This window comes from Balaenoptera acutorostrata, chromosome 5 (genome assembly GCF_949987535.1).
Source record: "Balaenoptera acutorostrata chromosome 5, mBalAcu1.1, whole genome shotgun sequence".
Taxonomy (NCBI): Eukaryota; Metazoa; Chordata; class Mammalia; order Artiodactyla; family Balaenopteridae; genus Balaenoptera; species Balaenoptera acutorostrata.
This window is the reverse complement of record NC_080068.1, coordinates 96319984-96340157: the sequence shown is the minus strand read 5'-3', so window position 1 is coordinate 96340157 and position 20174 is coordinate 96319984. Positions and strand designations below refer to the sequence as shown.

Genomic DNA, 20174 nt, shown 5'->3' with positions numbered 1-20174 from the left:
CATGAGTGGTAGCTGTTGTTTGGGGAAAGCGTTAGTTTATACAAGCAATAAAATTGTATCTTCTCGAGGGCTCACGTTTTTTATATTGCACATCTTAGATCGCACCATTTGCATGGCATCAAGGTAGCCTCCTATATGATTATGTCCCCCAGAGACCTTCTTAAAAATGAGATGTATATTTCATGAGACATTCTCTATGTAAATAATTTCTAAAGTAAGGACTTTGAAAAGGCCCCTCTGAAAGTCACTGGTTTAAATCACTGCACCTTTATTCAGTCCTCTTGTGAGAGAAACAGCTATTGCAACATTTCCCATAAAAACAGACCTCAGATTTGAATTAGCCCTTTTGGTGAATTCTGCACTTGAAACAAGGACAAGATTCATTTGCATTAGGATCATAGTCTTACCCTGTACGTGTACCTCCCTTCCCAACGCATGTAGAGCTGCCAACTCACCTGGCTATTTCATTAAACATTTTGTTTCTATCTCAAGTGAAGCATTAAAATACTTTTTCTTTACAGGAATAATAATATCGCTAAGCATCAAGCTACTAGATTTAAATAAAAACTGCTTATTTGTTAAACGAAAAGGAGAGTGCTGTGGGATTTAGTACTTAGTTGTCCGTTTCAACCAAGTAAATTCCTTAGTATGAAGAAGGAAATTTTAATTCCCCAGACAAGCGGCAGGAAAAAGCAAACAAGTTTGGAGCAGCCATTTTTTTTCAATCTTTGAATTTTAGCAAATGAGTACTTAAACTTCTGGAGAACATTCATTTATTTGAATTCTGTATTATTTAGAACGAACTGATACAGCTTTTAAATGTTTGACTGTAGAGATGTGCGGTGTTTTAACAATCTTGCTGCTATATGTGTTTCATAGTGTTTTGGGCTGAAATTAGCATCTTTGAGAAAAGCAAATTTTTAAAAATTTCTTAATACTTTTAAAAAACTTGTTTTCTGGAGAGTGGTGTAATTTGGGAAGTTCCTTAACTGAAAAGTCTAATATTTACAGTGCCGAGAATTCGCATTTAATGATAACAATGCAAGTTATGCATATAGTGAAGCTTAATATAAAACAACTGGTAGCTTTGTAAAGTATATGCCTAGTTGGGAATAGCAAGGAGATAGATGGGACGTCAGTTCTCTTTCCTGATTTGGAGTTCTTGAAAGAAAACTGCTTTTAAAAGAAGAAAACCTAAAAGTAGTCGTGCTCTTTCTTGCCAAGGATAGTGAAATTAACATGCAGCTGGGCGTCTCTGATAAATGGATTCTGTTAGGTCACTGAGGGGGTGTATGTGACATTAAGTGATTTACAGTCCTTTACCTTAATGAAATTGTTTCAGCAAGATGACGCTGAAAGCTCTTAATGGATAGCTTTTCTTGATGTAATGAAATTGCATTCCTATGGCATTTAATATAAGGCGCAGTTATTATTTACTGGAGCTTTCCAAGGGCTGCTATTTGCACACACAGTTCAGAACAAAAAGAGGTTTCAGTGGCGGCACCGAGGCCAGAATGGCTTGTGACATTCTTAAGCAGATGAGTGTATCTGTGAGAGCATTTCAGTTAGTGCAGCCAAGGCTTCAGAGACCCTTCAGGAGACTTCCTTTCACCTAACCCTGCTAGTGTCCAGTTTCTTACATATATTCTTCTAATCTATTTAACAGGCAACTGGATTACAACCAGATCAGCTGTATTGAAGATGGGGCATTTAGGGCTCTCCGGGACCTGGAGGTGCTGTAAGTACCGCTTATTTCTTACTCTTTTAACGGGAGCTTTGTGTCTGGGGAGTGCTAATGTGGATGCTTATCTGTTAGCTTGAAACCTTGTGTCAAAATGGTTTCCCAAAGAGAGTCCTTAAATAACTCACAGCGAATACAGAGAAGAGTTGAAATGTGTGTGTGCAAAACCTTGCATAGCATATCTATATGCTTAGGTAAAATTGTCTGATTTAAGAAGGACACTCAAATGTTCACACGTATTGTCTTTTAAGTGTTTCTCCTTATGATAAAATAGTCTCATACACAGGATTTGTGAGAATTCCCAGAATTGGTATATATTAAGATAACATCAGTTGCATAGGAAAAATTACAACAAAAAATAACCCTTAATAGCTGATATGTTGGTATGTTTTAGTTGCTGTGCAATGGAAAGACATTTTCTCATTTTAAAATGTCATTTTAACTAGATAACTTACCATCTCTGTAAGGTTACTTTGAAATGTACTGTCTAAATTTAATAAGCCGCCCACTAGGTCCATTTTAAAGTCTTCACTACTGACTTTGTAAAGCACTACACACAGATTTGAATTATAATTGGTATTTTCTGTCTTTCCTTGCTGTACAGACATGGCTGACAAAATTGGTTAGAGGTAACTGAGTAATCTCTACAGACCTTTGACACTGTAAAATAATTTTAATGGCATTGTTAATTATAATGAAAAATAATTTTAATGAAAACTAGAGTTACTAAAGCTGCTTAAGCCGCCTATACATTTCTGAAAAATTTCCCCAAAGATTCACCTTTCTAACTTTATAAGTATACTTACAGATTTCTGCCCCCAATAAAATATATTTCTATGCTATAATTCTCCCCTGACTCAGTTTGTTCAGAAATCTGAAACTGAATTAAATGTGAAGAGGTTTTGAATTTTCAGTCCATGTGTTAAAAGTTATCCAGAAATCATGAAATCCTCCTGAGAAAAAGATCCCATTGCTTTATAAATTGAGTTTGAAGAGCAGAATGTAATTCTGAAAAAAGTTGATTGTTTCAACTAGAATGGCTTATTTTTCCAATATTTTCTATATGATTCTGGTTTTAATTGCAAATAAATGAATCAAATTTCTCGGTGTGTCATGTGCTGCTAAGTTATTAATTATTTTTAAAGAATTATGTAAGAATGAGTTGATTGAGGTAAATTGCTCTGAGAGTATATACAGTTCTCTAACCACTTGAGAGATCACCTTTGTTTCTGTTGATAACAATCTAACTTATTCTAAAGGAAAAAATAATCAAAGTGCTTGTCGTACACATTGTAGTTATAAGGCCACTTTTAAAATTGTGTTCCAGAGCCATTTTTAATATAGGAAGCTCACTAATGCTATTTCAGAGTGAGAATAATTGGGATACAACTATGATTTCATGATAGTGGTCTGACGTCAAAACCATAGTCAATGTCACTAAACTTTCTATGTGAGGAGACTACCACAAGTGTTATTTAGTTGAACAGAGCAGATCAAGTCAAAGAATTTGTTATTAAGTCAGTGCACCTAACTAAGAATATGAATGAACATTTAATGAAAAATTTGCTAAATGTTTTGAATGAATTAAATCCCGTAAAGTACTTTATTATTAAGTAAAAGAACTTAAATACTTATTAGATATAGAATAACTAATATATGTTTAATATACTGAGGATATATTGAGTGCTCCATATATATTGAGAGAGAGAGAGAGGAAGAGAGAGAAAGTTCGTGCTATGTGTCAAGCTCTGTGCTAGGCATTGAAAACACTTTACCCACAAATACAATAACTATTCATTTGCTTTTTTTGTTCTAAACTAGTATCATTGTTTTTAGAAGCAGGAAATTCAAGAAAACACAGTCACCTCCTGTATTTTATCTGGTTAGCAACATATCTAAAAGGTGACTTTTGCAAGACCCACTATCATGAAACACACCCAAGTGTGATAAACATCTCATGGTTCATGGAATTAAAATCAAAATCTAAAATGTTGGGAACTCTTTTGAGGACCTTAATAGGTAGGTCTCAAAGAGTATCTAATGGACAGAGTTTGTTTGCTAGAGAAAAGGATTAAAATTAGCACAATACAAGAAAATGTGAATTTTTTTCAAAATAATTTTAATATTTTATATTAAAGTCAAGCAGACATTCTTTTAGTATATATTAATTTTTTAAATACTCATAATTTATGCAGCCTTTAGAGAAATTAATTAATGAAGAATTTAAGGCTAAATTGGCTAGAGCACTGGAAAGACTGAATTTGTTAAGCCATAATCTCTTGTCAAGTAAATCAAAGGTTCACCCATTATAAATGTCTGGTCTGGGACTTTTTTAATATAGAGTTACCATTTTTTATGTAGAGTTCCAGAAAGAAATTTACCTGTTTTGCTTATTTTTAGCATCCATGACTCTTTAAGATATATCTTTTTATTATGAGGAAATAATGAAAGAGCATTAATTTGCACATCACCTTAAATTTTGGATTTCTAATGTTTTAGATTTTTTAAAATTTTGATTCCATGAATCATGTGTGAATGTATGAATATACTGAGGCCAAACAGGAGAAGATGGGGGTAATCATACTGAGCCATTGATGGAAATTTGTTAGATTAAAATATATATTAAGGGAGAGAATGAATAAAGTTCAAGAAGGAAAAGCCAAGGTAGATGAAAGCAAGGAGGCAGTTTATCGCTTGCATGTAAAACGAACTGACTTTTTGTGGAATTCTCATTGATAAGATTTAGAATTAACTTTATTTTCTTAATAAGAAGATGCTGTCTCAAAAACAGCATTGGAAACTAAATGTAGATCAATATTTTCTTTTTCTTTGGACACTAGATTCAGAAATGAAATACATCGCTTGAGTTGCCAGTTTTATATGGTTTATTTTTCTTTTCTATAGAATGGACATAATTGAATTGAATTGAAACATCGTGGTTCAAATCCATTCAATATCAGACTTTCTGCCAAATCCTATGCTTAGCACTAGGGAATAAGAAAGAATAAGTCAAGATCTGAGTCCAAGAGGGCCTACATGATTACCAAGACTAACATTTCTTATTTACACACCAGGATGTCCTTTGTGCAAGAATATATTCTCATTACATAGAGAAAATCTTGAGGTTGAACATAGAAATAGACTTCGATGCAGGAAAAAGTATTCACAAATAAAGAAGTACAGCATATAACTTCACATTGTTTCATAATAGGAATTGATCATGGCCATAACACATACATGTCATCATACCTAATCAACAATTATATTTATTGTTAATTTCAAAATAACTTAATTTCATTGGTTCCATATATTGTTCAGTTATCAGGTATTAATATCAATATTGCTTTGCCAACATCAATACTGAATAAAAATAATGAGATAATTTATTTTTTTAGTTGCATTAAACAAATTAACATTTTGAGAAAAGTCTTCAAATTGATAGCCACTGGCTTCGGCATGCAATGATAACTCTTTTGTGTGGAATTATAAGAAACTTTAGTTCAAAATTAACGCATGTCTGCCTAGTGTGAATTGCTTAAAAAAAAAAGTTGTCCCCAAAATCACATTTCAGTATGCTGTGTACTCTGAAGATTTAAGCCATATAAAATCAGCATAAATTTTGAGGGTAGGAAAAGGGGTCATTTAAAGCAAATCCCTTTGAGAAGTGAAACCTTTTAGTTCAGACATCAGGGTATGTTTTAATGGTGCTTGAAAAAAAATCTCATTTCCCTCGAGTACAGGAAAATACTAGAGGCTTTCAGATAACGTGAGCCGACCAATTCAGTGCTTTATAGATCCTTCATTCAGTGGGGTTTTTTTCTATATGACTTAGTTCAGATCATTTGCATTAGTTCTTATATCATTCAATACATTGCTAAACTGGATAGTAAAGAGAGTCAGTGCATGTTCTAGATCCGTAGCTGTCGTGCCCTGCTTTACTGAGAAGTTTAAGTAAATTCCTCTACCCCTGAACACCCCATATCCCACCATTGATAACCATAGCCACCAGCTGGCCTAAAGTGGCCTCAATGTACCTTGCTTAGCCCAAACAGGCGTGGCCCGTGGACTCTGAAATATTTGAGTTAGTTGCCAGTATTTAAAAATTAGGAAGATTGATCTAAAAACTTCCAGTTTTAGTTTCTCTTGAGAAAATCAGATTGTTTGGCAGCTTTCCATTACAGCAGAGCAGCAGTCCATCAGAGCTGAATATTAGTCGCTACAACAGAGAATGTCATCACTATCACCAAGGTCCTCTTTGTCCCCAGGGATCGGTCTGCTCTTCCCCGTCTCTCTTCCCCATTTTATTTCTTTACAAGCAGCCTGCTTCTCTCACGTATGTTTCCTGCATGGCCTCTGTAGGCAAGTGAATGTGCAACCTCTCATTCAAACCCTTCTCGAATATCAAACAAACATCATCCACCTGTACCAAGATCCATCTTTCCTGCCTTCTTCAGCAACTGCCCTGTTTAGTCATCACCCTACTGTACCTTCTGTATACTGGAATCGTTTGTCATCTCCACACTCTGCTCACCCATTCCTGGGATAACTGTCTTTCTCACTGTCTTGTCACAATCAGACTTCTCCAAATGGAGACAAAAAGATACCTCTCTTCTAAATCTTACTAACTGTAAGTTTTTATAATTTGTGTAATTCATCTCCGCAGTTAGGCTGTATGCTATTTTAGGACAAGATTTACGCCTGACTTATTTTTAGAAATTCCATGTTGCCATAAAAATAAGAGCCATTCAGGACATATTTGATGAATGAATGAGTAGTAGTCGTAGTAGAAATAGTAGTAATAATACAACTAACAATGCTTGTGTTAGAGGGAAATTAGGAAAAATTTGAACCAAGTAAGAATTATACTTATTTTCACCGTATCTCCCTTGACCACCCATCTTCTTGACCCTAGCTTCAAGAAACCATGATCACTACACAGCACTAAACAAAGAACAGGATATGTGGCTGCAACTAAAAACCGCTAGAATATATTAAGCTTTTACTATATTGCTACAGCATGTCACTTCTTTCCTACTCAATGCAAGTACCAAATATAGATATTGTTCTTCCTACTCAAATTTCAACAGCGGCTGCTGTCCACAGTAAAGAACAATTAACAGGACTCTGTTCCAGGACCTGAAAGTACTGATTCTGTGCCATTGCTATGAGATTTCAATTGGAGAATTCAAATGGGTTCATTTACTCGTGGACACTAATTATACATAATATCCTTAAAGGAAATATGCCTGATCAATTTTTCCAACTGTGACTATCTCACGTTCATTTCTTAACCAGTATCGTAAATCGACATGTATGTACACAGTGCATAAAGCTACATGGTCAAAGATACTATGACTCAAGTCACAAATTAGTAATAAATATTTGATGAATGCATAGTAATATGTTAAAGTATGAAATTCATTTATCGTCTTGTGTATAATACAGTTCACTCTTGATGCCATCTTTACCAGGTAATCGTTCTGCATAAACATAATCACAAGAGGTTTTTTCTGTGTTAACATATGGAGTGATCAATAAGTTTTCATATCTAAAATTTCTAACTTTTTTTATTCTACAGCACTCTCAACAATAACAACATTACTAGACTTTCTGTGGCAAGTTTCAACCATATGCCTAAACTTAGGACTTTGTAAGTAGCCACAATATATATATAAAGTCAATTTAATCAATTAATGATTCCCCTTAAGTACTGTTTTTAGTAAGTGAAGAATATGACCACTAGATCATCATGGGGTAGACAAGGGAAACACCACTTTTTAAAAAGTTCTGGATATGATATTTGAATAAATGAACTATTTTTCTGAAAACTTGAAAGCTTTATTTTAAATGATGTGTGTTATGGGAAGTTTGGGGGAGGGAGAAAAACATTTACTTTGAGCTCTTGTGGAGATCACATTTCATTAAGAAATTGAAGACTCCTTGATTGGCTGTCAGAAATGATAAATGGTAAATCTTTATGATTTTATTACTGTATGGCAAGCAATCCTAATAAAGCTAAACTGGCTCTCCAACATTCTTTGTGACGTAAAATTACAGCATCACCCTTTAGTGCTTCTATAATCAAGGTTGTGTCAGCATTTATATTTTAAAATATCTTTTCAGGAGTTACAGATGGACATTAAAATATTTTAGATGGATAAGAATGATTCTCTAACAAAAGTGTTTGATACAGCTATTTTTTTCTCTTAGAGAAAAGTTAATCCTCAAAGCCCAGGGTGGGGTATTTAGTTAAAGCATTTTCAGAGATAAATCGCATTTGAACTGGGTTTCAGAATCACCTTGACCTAAAAATATATATTATATACAACATGTGAGAAATGGTGAGAAACAAAACCAAACATTGGACTTTTTGAAAAAATATGTGTTTTTAAGTAGAGTAAATATATTTTGATAGGGTTTTCAAAATATTTTTGTTTTACAATAGTTTATAACTGAAAACATTACATTTATTTTCTCTCTTTAATCAAAAGTCAGTTGAATTGCCACTTTTTAATGAATTAGATAATACCAATACTAATGTCATTTTTTCCTCACTAAAACTGAGCTCTTCATGGGATATAATTTCCTTGGAATATAACTTAGCAAAATAAAATCATTCTAAAAGTAAGCAGGCATAACTAAGTTTTGTTTTCTTGGGGCTATCAGATTGGGACTAACTGGCAAAATGAAGAGCCCGGTTCACTCAAACTATATTTAATGAAGTTGGTTTCTCATTAGTTTTACCTAAGTTTTTAAAAACAAATTGGTCAAGCTTTCAATCTTTGAAAAACTAAAGCCACAAAGACTGTAAAAAGATCTATCATCTCCAGTTTTTACGTATAGTGAGTCTTATTTTCTTGCAGAAATCCACTACAGTTTGTCTTACTAATCAGGTTTTTAAATTTTTATATTCTTTTCTCATTTCAAATGTGTGCACATCTAATTGAATCGTCATAATGTACTTGGTTTCCATGGAAATATTTAGAGAGCAATGATGTGGAATGTGCCTTGTGGCTTCCAAAAGATGCCACTTTGACCTCCAAGCCAACTTCACCAGAGGTCACCCAGCCTTCCCCAAAATGTACCTTTCTGTCCTGTGGCATGCTGTCTAGTTTGGATGCAAGACAGTCTATTCCATACCTCTAGGCTCAAGGAGAATGTAAAACAGTCGTCTGACTTTAAATTCCCTTGCTTTGGTTGTTTCATTATTCTGTATTATCATTGCTACTTAAAAATTCCATTTTTATGGTCCAATTAGCTTTCTGGACTGAGTTCCATGTTTTAATATCCATTACTGTTATTGGGTTATAATCGAGCACATCAGCTAAAAAGGGCTAAAATGGTATTACCGTGGCATAGATGATTCTGGGAATGATGCTTTGATTTATAGCTTTGGATGTCCTTTTCTTTCGTTTGAGAAAACATAAAAGCCAGTTTGAAGTCGTTTACCTAATTTAGTGGATACATTTGTCTGATATTTTATTAATGGAGAAGAAGTGCTATTTACCACTTGGAAGGGAGCCATGATCAGGTGTGGATCCCAGCCAGCGTGGAGGGGGCTGGCATAATTCCTTCACTCCCAGCCATTTATGCCTTTTAATTTCAGTTCCTGCTCTTTGAGGCTATGTCCCCAAGAGCCAAAAGCAGCTAATCCCTTTTACTGCGATTAAACAAAAAGAAGGAAATCAGAATAGGGATGTGAAAACAAGTGGTTTATATTGAATTATTATTCTGTTGGGTTCAGCAAAAAATGAAAGTGACCTGTTAAAAAAGTTTTGCCAGCGGTTTCTACAGAGACGAATAATGACAAGACTAACTGGTATTTCAAACTGGGAGCCACAACATTTCTTAACATGCCTCCTACCCCTGCCTGAGCCCAGACCTCCCCATTCCTCCACCCCGCCCCCACTGGCTGCCAGTATGTTGGGACCGCAGAGCAATTTGCCTTGGACTTCTTTGTGTCTCTTTGTCCCTTTGAATAGACGTAGGCAAAAGATTTTCATGGTCATGTTCAAGCTTCTGTATACTTGCTTAGCTCAGAGGTAGATGAAGAGGGACTTGAGTCTGTGGTTATAAACCAGTTTAATTTCTAGGAAAATAATTAGATTGGCATTTATTAAGCTTTAACCTATTTATAGGTAGAGACGAAGTTATATGTTATTATGAATGAATTTTCCAAGTTTTGAAATGACTCTTCTCTGTTTTCTTGCTTTAAACTTCTTGGCTCTCATTTAGTCGACTCCATTCGAACAACCTGTATTGTGACTGCCACCTGGCCTGGCTCTCGGACTGGCTACGCCAAAGGCCTCGGGTGGGCCTCTACACTCAGTGTATGGGGCCATCCCACCTAAGGGGCCATAACGTAGCTGAGGTTCAAAAACGAGAATTTGTCTGCAGTGGTAAGGGAGAAAGAACCTTTCTGTTTTCATATTCCCGTGTGCTATGATGTAAGGAACTGTGTAAGGTGCATGCTTCAGAGGTTTCACTGTTCCTCACTAATGTGCGGTTGTGCACTAATCACTCTGTGGAAATCCTCTGTGTTAGGGATGATGTCATAGGCTCTAAGACATTCGTGCATGGTTGGCAACTACTGATTACTTTCACCTAAGTTATGATGAAGGACTTCTCAGTTTTCAGTCCAAGGGAAAGATAAGAAATTCCTAAATTACAGTTCTATTTGCTACTCATGATTTTCCCTTTAAGTAAGAATTTATTTCTATTTTGATGTTAACAATTGGAAAAATGACGAACTAATCTTGGATCCCGGCTGGGAAATTGAAGAAGTAACAGAACTGTAGTTGCAAAGTGACAAAATACTTTTCATGTGATGCAGTCCTGCCTAAAAGAGATAAATGACTAACTTCAGTAACACAAATCTGAAAACAAAAGTAAGACACCGGTTATGTAAAGTATCAATAGGTGACATTCAGTTAGTTCTTTCTATGTGCTTAAGCACCAGTCTAAGTATTTCACAAATATTTACCTCATTTTTACCTCCCTCATAACATCTGTCGAGAAATGTAACATTATATTAGAGTTTAAAATGCTGAGAAAAAGAAATGGTAAGTAACCTTGTCGAAGGTTATAGAGTTAAGTTCAAGGATCTCAACCTAAACAGTCTGATTCCCAATCCATATAAATTATTTCTGCTTCAGAAGTGTCTGTTCAAAATAACAATAAAACAAAAATTTAAAATATTTATAATGCATCATAAATAGCAGTTTCCTAAAGGAAGAGTGAGAAGACATACTAGTTCAGGATTCTATGTTATTGCTATCCTTTAGACCTTTTTATGTATTTTCTCATGCTTTTTGTAACCCAGACAAAATTTTCTTATAATGTCATGGAATGTGCTCAGTAGGTCTGATTGCTTTATAAAAAATTAAATAAGGAAATGACTAACAATTCGTTACTAACCACTTTTTTCTCTTTTCACTTTTTTCCTTCCTGTTTTCTAGATGAGGAAGAAGGCAAGTTCACGTTTCTTGTTTAGACTGAGACTATTTTTGTAAAGTGTGAGAACTTGTTGAGAGGGACCTGATTAGTAATTAGCCTTCAGCCTCTTCCCCTGGTATCACCACCACTCGGGCCCTTTCTCTGCAGGGCAGAGAGGTCTGGCCCTGCTGCAGGGACAAACCCAGCGTTTGCAGATGCCTATTTGGTGCAAAATGCCTGACAGTCTGTTGTTCACCATTTGAACAGTAAAATTTCAATATTGAGTAGTAAAATATATACCTCTGGGTAACTACTTAACCTAAAATTTTAAGCCATACAAAGTCAAAAAAGGAATCATCTAGATTACAACTAACAGAATGACCTGATACAAGTTATTACAACTTCAAAAAAAGCGGTAACTTTGAACCTACCCAGAAATCAAACTTAGCATCATCTACTTCCCCCATACTTATTGGCACATGATTACTTATTTAGACAGTTATGTCTACCAAGAGGGAAGTTTTACTGTCTTCCTTTCCTTCTTTGAGTTAAAGTAAGTTAAGCTACTTAAATTCAATAAAGACCACGCTCTATCTAAGCTTATTAGAAATGAAATATAGATTAGTCTGAAGTGGCTGCTTTTTTTGGAACTCACAATAAATTTGAATAGAATTCTAGTTTCAAATCAGAATTTAACCTCTCTCACAAATCTTTCAAATTTTAAAAGTTATCATTTTTGTAATCAGTTTTAAAAATCTCATTTGCTTTATCGGTACTGACCCCAAAACATAAATGCATGCTTCCTAAAATATATTGTAGAAATATAGTATCATTTTATAATCAGGTATTTAGAGAAACGCATTTCTGTTTAATAACGTGCTTTGTTATTTGAGCTAAGTTTGTGTGTTTCACAGTGATGAGATTCAGGAGGAGAAACTATAACTTCCGTTTGTTTCTTTTTCAGGTCACCAGTCATTTATGGCTCCGTCTTGCAGTGTTTTGCATTGTCCAGCTGCTTGTACCTGTAGCAACAATATCGTAGACTGCCGTGGGAAAGGTCTCACTGAGATCCCCACAAATCTGCCAGAGACTATCACGGAAATGTATGTTCCCTGAATTCCCTCATTCCCCCCCGCCACCTCCCCAATAACCCAAGCCATGACTTTCTTTAGGAGATTCTGGGTTTATCAAAGACCAGTCTGATCCATTAGCTTAGACAAATGTTCCTCTCAGAATTGTATTGACCTTTACTCTGTTTAATTAAATATCGTGTTGAAGTGGCTAGGATTTTTCTTTCTTTTTTTTTTTCAACACAGGTGGAATTAAAAGGAATGCATTTCAAGGAACAATAATACTTTCCTTTTTCTTCAGAAGGTGTTATTAGGCTCTTTAGGAAAAATAAGAGTATGAGTACCTCATTTATCCAATTGGTTCTGGAGATCTGCTTCTGCCCATTTCTAGCTTGGAGTGGTGGAAAATAAAAGAAAAACCCAGCTGGGGTAATAAATCATAGAAACAAGATAACTAGATGATGTCTGCCTTCTCAAGGCAACACGTTTTAAAACAGTTTCACTGTTTTGTTTGAACTGTTGTATAGTCCACCACAAAGGATAAAAAAGGCAATATTATCAAGTCAAAATGTATAAGATTTTTAAATTAGTGAGCATTTTAGCTTATTTGAGCCAATGGCTACCTCCATCAAAAATTAAATTCTCTCAACAAAATATTTCATACCTATTTTGTATGCAGCTGCTGGATTCATTTCTGTGTCCTTGCCAAATATAAGTCATGTGGCTAAAACAAGGTCACAGAAGATGTAAAGTGGACTACTTTTACCATCTTGGGAAGTAAGCATTAGGAAAAATCTTTACCTTAATATCTATTAACTAAGAAAGCACCTCTTAACCACCCAGCCTGCCATATATTGTTTTAGAAGTTAATTCTAAATTTGAATTAAATAAATATTTTGGGACATATTTGGTTGAAATAATAGAATAGGACCAACTTCTTTTGATAGGCCTTCATAGTAGGCACCAAAAAACATTGTTATTTTCAAGAACTATTCATTATTTTTTTCGACTGTTAACTGCCCGAATTTATCTTATATGAGAATAATCTTAATTCATAAGACCCACTAACATTATTTTAAAGTATTTAATATGTGCTTAAAAGTGTACTTAGAGAGATGCAGTGCTTGACACAGACAAAGACTATATGTATGCACATAATAATATTATTCTCATCAAATTTTTAATTGATGAAACACTACCTTGGCCATAAAAGACATTTGTATTTTTTAGCTGAACCTTGAAAGAAGAACAATATATGGCTTGGGAAGAGGCAAGAGACATTCTGCGAAAGAGAAACATTGGAGACAAAGGGCAGAGGTGGCAGTGAGCATTTTGTTTTAGGGATTGCACAGTTGAGCCTAATTAGAGTAAGAGGTGCATGTTGAGGCATCATGGAAAATAATGCTTCAAAAACGACATCTCCATCTAATTCTAAAGCCACAGATTACATAAGTCCTCTCATCTTAGAAGATGTAATATATGATGTAGTAGATAGTAGAAAGACATAGTAACTGTTCACACAGAGAAATAGTATATCCATCTCTCCAGGCACAAGCATTTATTAAGTAAACACTTATTATTACATAAAGGCAGCATGAATTCTCCACAGATCTCCATCAAGTGACATGCAAGTTAAAAGCTATAAAATGAGGTACAAAGTAATACACATTGTAAGAGAGGAAAAAATAAAGTTCAAGGTTTTTATTTTTTTCATTAATTTGTATTGGTGTATAGCTGCTTTACAGTGTTGTGTTAGTTTCTGCTGTACAGCAAAGTGAATCAGTTATACGTATATATATATATATATATATATCCACTCTTTTTTAGATTTCCTTCCCATTTAGGTCACCACAGATCATTGAGTAGGGTTCCCTGTGCTAAACAGTAGGTTCTCATTAGTTACCTATTTTATACATAGTAGTGTATATATGTCAATCCCAATCTCCCAATTCGCCCCACCTTCCCCTTTCCCCCTTGGTAACCGTAAGTTTGTTCTCTACATCGGTGACTCTATTTCTGCTTTGCCTATCAAATTACCAATGGCATTTTTTTACAGAATTAGAACAAAAAATTTTACAATTTTTATGGAAACACAAAAGACCCCGAATAGCCAAAGCAGTCTTGAGAAAGAAAAACAGAGCTGGAGGAATCTGGCTCCCTGACTTCAGACTATACTACAAAGCTACAGTAACCAAGACAGTATGGTACTGGCACAAAAACAGACATATAGATCAATGGAACAGGATAGAAAGCCCAGAGATAAACCCATGCACCTATGGTCTCCTAACCTATGACAAAGGAGGCAAGAATATACAATGGAGAAAAGACGGTCTCTTCAATAAATGGTGCTGGGAAAACTGGACAGCTACATGTAAAAGAATGAAATTAGAACACTCCCTAACACCAGACACAAAAATAAACTCAAAATGGATTAAAGACCTAAATGTAAGTTCAAGGTATTTATTACAGAGGGTGTAAAGTGGAGAACAGGTTACAGTGGTTAACTAGAGTCAGAAAGCTTTAGTTAGAACTTGAGGTCTACCTATCATTTACTAACTGTGAGACTATATGCAAGTTACTTATCCTCTATGGGATTATCTCCTCATCTGAACTAACTGTCGTCAGTTTGTAGTGAAAGAATTAACACATGTAGAGCTTCATGTGCTTAGACGATAGTAATCATTGAATGATACCTCGATCTCAAGCCTTCATGTAGGAGGTAACGTGTGTGGTAGGCCTTGAAGGATAATTAGTGAATGGAACTGCAAAGATGAGAAAAGAGCTTTCAGAAGTAATGAACCTTATGAGCATAGGCAATAAGAATGGAAATCCAAGATACTGCCAAACAGGAACTCAATTTGATTGGTATTTGGTACCTGAGAGAGTTAAGGAAACAAAGTTGGAAAGGTAGGTTGGAGCTAATTCATGGAGGACTTTGATAGTATAAGGATCTAAATCTTTCTTTGGATGCATTTGAACACAGGAGTTTGAATCTCTAAGAAGAATTAATCTGACAGCTGTGCACCAGTGGTTTGGCAAAAGGAGAGAAAACCAGGCTTAAGGCTTCTTAGGAGACTATTATGTTGATCGAGGGGCGATGTCATGAGAGCGGGAGCTAGTAAGTAATAGTAGGAATGATGATGTGGAAGCAGCTATGATAGCTAATGCAAAAGCAGAATTAATAGGATTTGGCCTTTGATGAGATGAGAAAAAGGACTCAAAGATGATGCCAAAATTTCAAGTATGAGGGCTGGGGAGATGGTGGTTATGGCATTGTATATAAGAAGCTGAGGAGCAGGACCAAAACTAGGAAGGAAGATGATGGTGAGCAAAATTTGTGAGATACTGAAGTTCCAATAAGATATTTAGAGACACTAAAATAATACAGACTATGATAATTTGGAGCAAGACAGGATTTGAGGCAAAGATTTTGGAGTAATTAATATTATAAAAAAAAAAAAAAAAAACACGAGTAGATGCTTAATGCCATCAAATGGCCAATGGAAAGGAGAAAAAGAGAAGAGAAACCCGAGGGAACTAAGCAAAAACAGCAGAGGGCCACAATAGGTAAGGGAGGAAGGAGCTTCTAGGAAAAATGATCCTCAGAGTCAGATAACTCCGGGCGATGAACCAAGAGGAGATCTGAGAACAGGTCTTTGAATTTGACCAGCATATTGTTCTTGAAGGGTTCAAGATAGAGTGATAGGTAAGTAAGTCGCTCTTCAGAGTGTTAAGAAAGGTCAGAGGTGATGAATATTGGAGAGAGCAGATATGGAGTAGTTTGAAGAGTTTAGCTGAGAAAGGATTTTTTAAAGAAGACAATTGCAATGATAAAGGACAGATGGGTTTATTTTAGGTGCAGAAGGAAGAATAGGTTTAGAGAGACATGAGAGTGTGAGAGTTAGATAAGATATATGTGGAAGCAAGATTGTTCTGGGCCCAGGAGGGGATTGATCAAATCCTGATGATAGAAAAGGAGACAAAAATGCTGTTGCTGGTTGACAAAAGAGGAGTGAGTTGTAGACATAACAGACTGAAAGGAATACGCAACATTTCAAATGGTTTTTCTCATGTAGTCTATTTTATTTTTTGTCATAGAGCTTTTCTTACATTTTGTATGCTCTATAGATTTTGTATGATGGTGGAATTTAGTAGCATAAAAGTTAGACTAATTAGTATGTCCCAATGAGTTTGTCTGTGTTGAGGTGGTGGTTTATCAGGTAAAGCTATAATAAATTCATAAGTAGAGATGAAAACATATGTGAAGCTCTAGGTGAATTTTACTTCTCTGATTATTACATTATCAGCTTTATCAGTAGAGCATCTGGTAATAAATCATATTGATCTTCAACTCCAACAAAATACACCCATTACCATTCATTATATTGGCACAACTTACTAGCTTAGTGACTCACTTCTTTTATTACTCTTTTATTTTTTTATTAAAGAATCAGTAAGATTCATAAAATGTAGAAATAAAGATAAGCAACATCTTTAAAAATTTTTATACATTCTATATTTTTAATACATGATGAACTGAACATTATAAACTCTCTTCATATTTTTCATATAACGTTTTAAAATTGAATTTTACCAGTAAATTATCAGTAGAATTTCTTTATTGCAAATTATCAGACATTTCATTCAGTAGTGTTGAGTTGACTTCCTACTGTTTAGTGTGTCTTTATTCCTGTAACTATCTCATATTGTGACAAAAAGAAAGTATGTATGTATGATACGTAGCAGTGATCAACTGCCTGTAAATCTGGGTAGAAACACTTGCCTCACCCTTTCCTTTTATCTGATCTGTGCCTGCAACTATAACTTCACCCTTGTGGTATTTGCTCAGATAATTATTTGTTAAGATATAGAAGGGAAATATTCCTTTAAAGTCAGAATTGAAATAATTGGAGAAGAAGGAATAGAAAAGAGACTAGCATTTATCTAATGCCTGCAGTGTTGGATACTATACACATATTGTAACATTTGATCTTCTCATTGACCTTTGATGGGTGTATTTGTGCAATTTAAATAAAATAGGAAAACTAATGCAGAGGCATATGTTAGATAAAGGTTGGTTTTATTTCTCCAAGAGGCCTCCTTATCCTGATGATTTTACCATGGTCCAGGATGTGTCCTCCCATTTGCAGACTAGGAATCTGATTTTGACTGCACTTAATTATTACATTTTGTAACTATATATACATATATGTATATATATATGTTTGTGTGTTGCTTAATGTATATACACATATATATAACATGTATATGTTTTATATATATATGTGTGTGTGTATATATATATATATTTGTGTTGTGTGTTTGTCTTCACTACTAAAACAGCTCTATGAAGACAGGAACTGCTTCTGTTCTAATCACCACTGAACACCCAGCAACAAATCTAGTACCTGGCACATAGTAGGCCCTTGATAAATATAAGATAAATATTTATTGAATGAATGGATAATGTAAAAATTAAACATTTAAAGCAGATTTATCTCTGAAAGGGTGGAGTTATATCAAGCACGATTAAAAAAAAAACCTGAAGGAGCAGTCCATTCTCTCCCTGTAGAAAAATGAAATGATGCTTTTTAAGCATAAAATCAATAAGAGAAGTTTTAATGAAAAAAAAGTTATGAATAGAATGCTTAATGAAATGAGCTAAAATGGGCTAACTAAAAATTCCTTTGTTAAATTCCCTGTTTCCTGTCCTGGCTTGGATTCTACTCTCTACATGCATCTGAGAGCAACTTTTTTCTGCTCTAGGTTGACCAAGCCAGTATCTAATAGGTACCCTCCTTCTTTAGATATAATAATTAATTCAATCTTTTTACAGACGTCTTAGACATCTTTCTCTAAGGTCATATTTTCTCTGTAACAAAGCCTATGGACGTTTACCTCAAATCCCTCAAAAGCTGACAACTTCATTTTGCTATTTAAAAAAAGACCAGGCTCAAAAAATTTAAGAAATCTTGTAAAAAAAAACAATTCTTCAATTGTGAAGTGACTAAACTGGCCTCAGTCTTAGATTTATTTGACTCCAAAGCCTGTGTTCCATCCTCCATCCAGCTGCAAAAGAAAGATAGATGTGGCTTAGCTTGTTGGGATATTATAAAAGGGATGATTGAAAAAAATCAAGAGAGGCAGATATCAGAAAAACAGGACACTTGAAGAAACTCACATGTGAAGGAAACATAGAAGGAGCATAGAGAAAGGCAAGGCATGAAGGTATAGGAATGTTTACAAAACTAAGAACTGTTTTGTATTACTTTATATCTACAACTGTTGTCTTCTTTCCTAGCCTCTATTAAGTGATTTCATATCTCCCTAGATTTCGTCTACATAGAAGTTATCACAGCTTAATTTGATATTCTGGTTAATGTCAAACTACCCTATTAGACTGCAGGCTTAATGAGGGCAGGATCATGTCTTTTTTCCTCACCATTTTTGTCCCAAAACTTAGCACAGTGTGGGCGGGGAGAAGAACAGTACTGGGGTGGGGGGGGTCTGGGACATACAATCAGGAGAGCCTCCAAGCCTCCATTCTTCATAGTAAAAGAAAATGTGACAAAGGAGTATGGACTAATGAAGATAGATGGGGGGAAATAGAATGTGTAATATCAAGTAAAATTAGGTTTAGAAGAAAGAAGTTGTTGCTGCCCTGGAATCTTTCCAGCACTTTGCTGCTTTGAACTCTGCTGGTTGGGTACCTTGTTTTCATACACATAGAATGCCTTAGGCAAGTCTATACAAGGCCTGACCCATGGCAACAAAATCATTAATAGCAAATTGATTCTCTGTATATCAAATCCTCAGAATTAATTTCTTAAATCTTGTCTTGAGGTGTAATACTTTGAATGTGGTGTGATAGATTGCTGTAAAGTAGACATTTAGTTCTCTTCAATCCAGGTATAGATTTTCTGTGGCATAGCACCTGTCCAAACCATTATACAGAAATTCCATAAATCACGGAGAACAGTTAGTAAAAACATAGGTTGAACAATTTAGTATGTCTTGTTCACTCTTAGGTCTTACTGCTTTTAATCTTGGTTGCATTTTTCAGGGCTCCAAAGCTGTGAGCCATACAATTATTCCTTTTATTTGTCTGAGAGAGGGTAAGGAAGTGTTCAAATTTCGGGAAAGTATGGTAGCAAAGTTCTTAGGCCGGGTCTTATGAGGGCTGTCTCTATTTTCTAAGATGTATTGCAAATTTTCAGAAGTTATAGTATTTGTTTTGGATGTGCTATTCAAATAGGTAAAATGGAAAGGGAACTCACTTTGTTGTATAAACTTATTGGACTGCTTTTACTCTGCTAGTAGTAAAGAAGCCTATTTCAAAGAGATTCACAATATTAGAGGTTGGATATGAAGTTAGGAGTATATTTTTTTCCCTTTTGTTTCCTCTGGATCATTTGCATGCATAATTATAAAGAAATGAAAGTGAGAATGATTCTTGAATGCTCTGATTACAAACTGCATTTATGATACTGAATATAATTTTAAAAATATATCTTTGTCTTCCATTTCTGTTTAGGCACTCTTCCTGTGTTTAACCCTTTTGCATGCTGTTTCTGCATTTGCCCCTTCCAAAATTTTGCATCCTTATTTCTATTAAATAATACTTGCCAAATTTTGAATCTGCATATTTCAAAGTTTCTGTTGGTAGGGATATGTAAATTAGATTTGATCAACGTGTTTTTAAATAGCCTATTCTATACTAGCTTATTAGGAAAGTTACAGGTACTCATGATATCAAGCGTGACTTTTTGACTATTTAACATGCACTCAGGAATGTCTCAGCTAATAGCACAGCTGTCATGCTGTGTAATTGGTTCATTTTCTTTTAATTATGCCCAAATTTTGAAAATAAATTTTAAAAATGAATATAACATACAGTTTGACTCATTTTTATAGCACATGTAAATTAC

General features: G+C 34.8%; 1 protein-coding gene across 3 annotated transcripts in view; it reads left to right on the top strand.

Moving 5' to 3' along the window:
- Positions 1-20174, top strand: part of SLIT2 (slit guidance ligand 2) — a 386465-nt gene that overhangs the window by 253203 nt on the left and 113088 nt on the right. For all 3 annotated transcript variants that reach the window (XM_007187619.3, XM_007187618.3, XM_057546961.1), the window contains exons 6-9: positions 1667-1738; positions 7320-7391; positions 9977-10140; positions 12141-12279. In XM_007187619.3, the coding sequence (XP_007187681.2) occupies positions 1667-1738; positions 7320-7391; positions 9977-10140; positions 12141-12279 (447 nt within the window). The remainder of the gene's footprint in view (positions 1-1666; positions 1739-7319; positions 7392-9976; positions 10141-12140; positions 12280-20174) is intronic.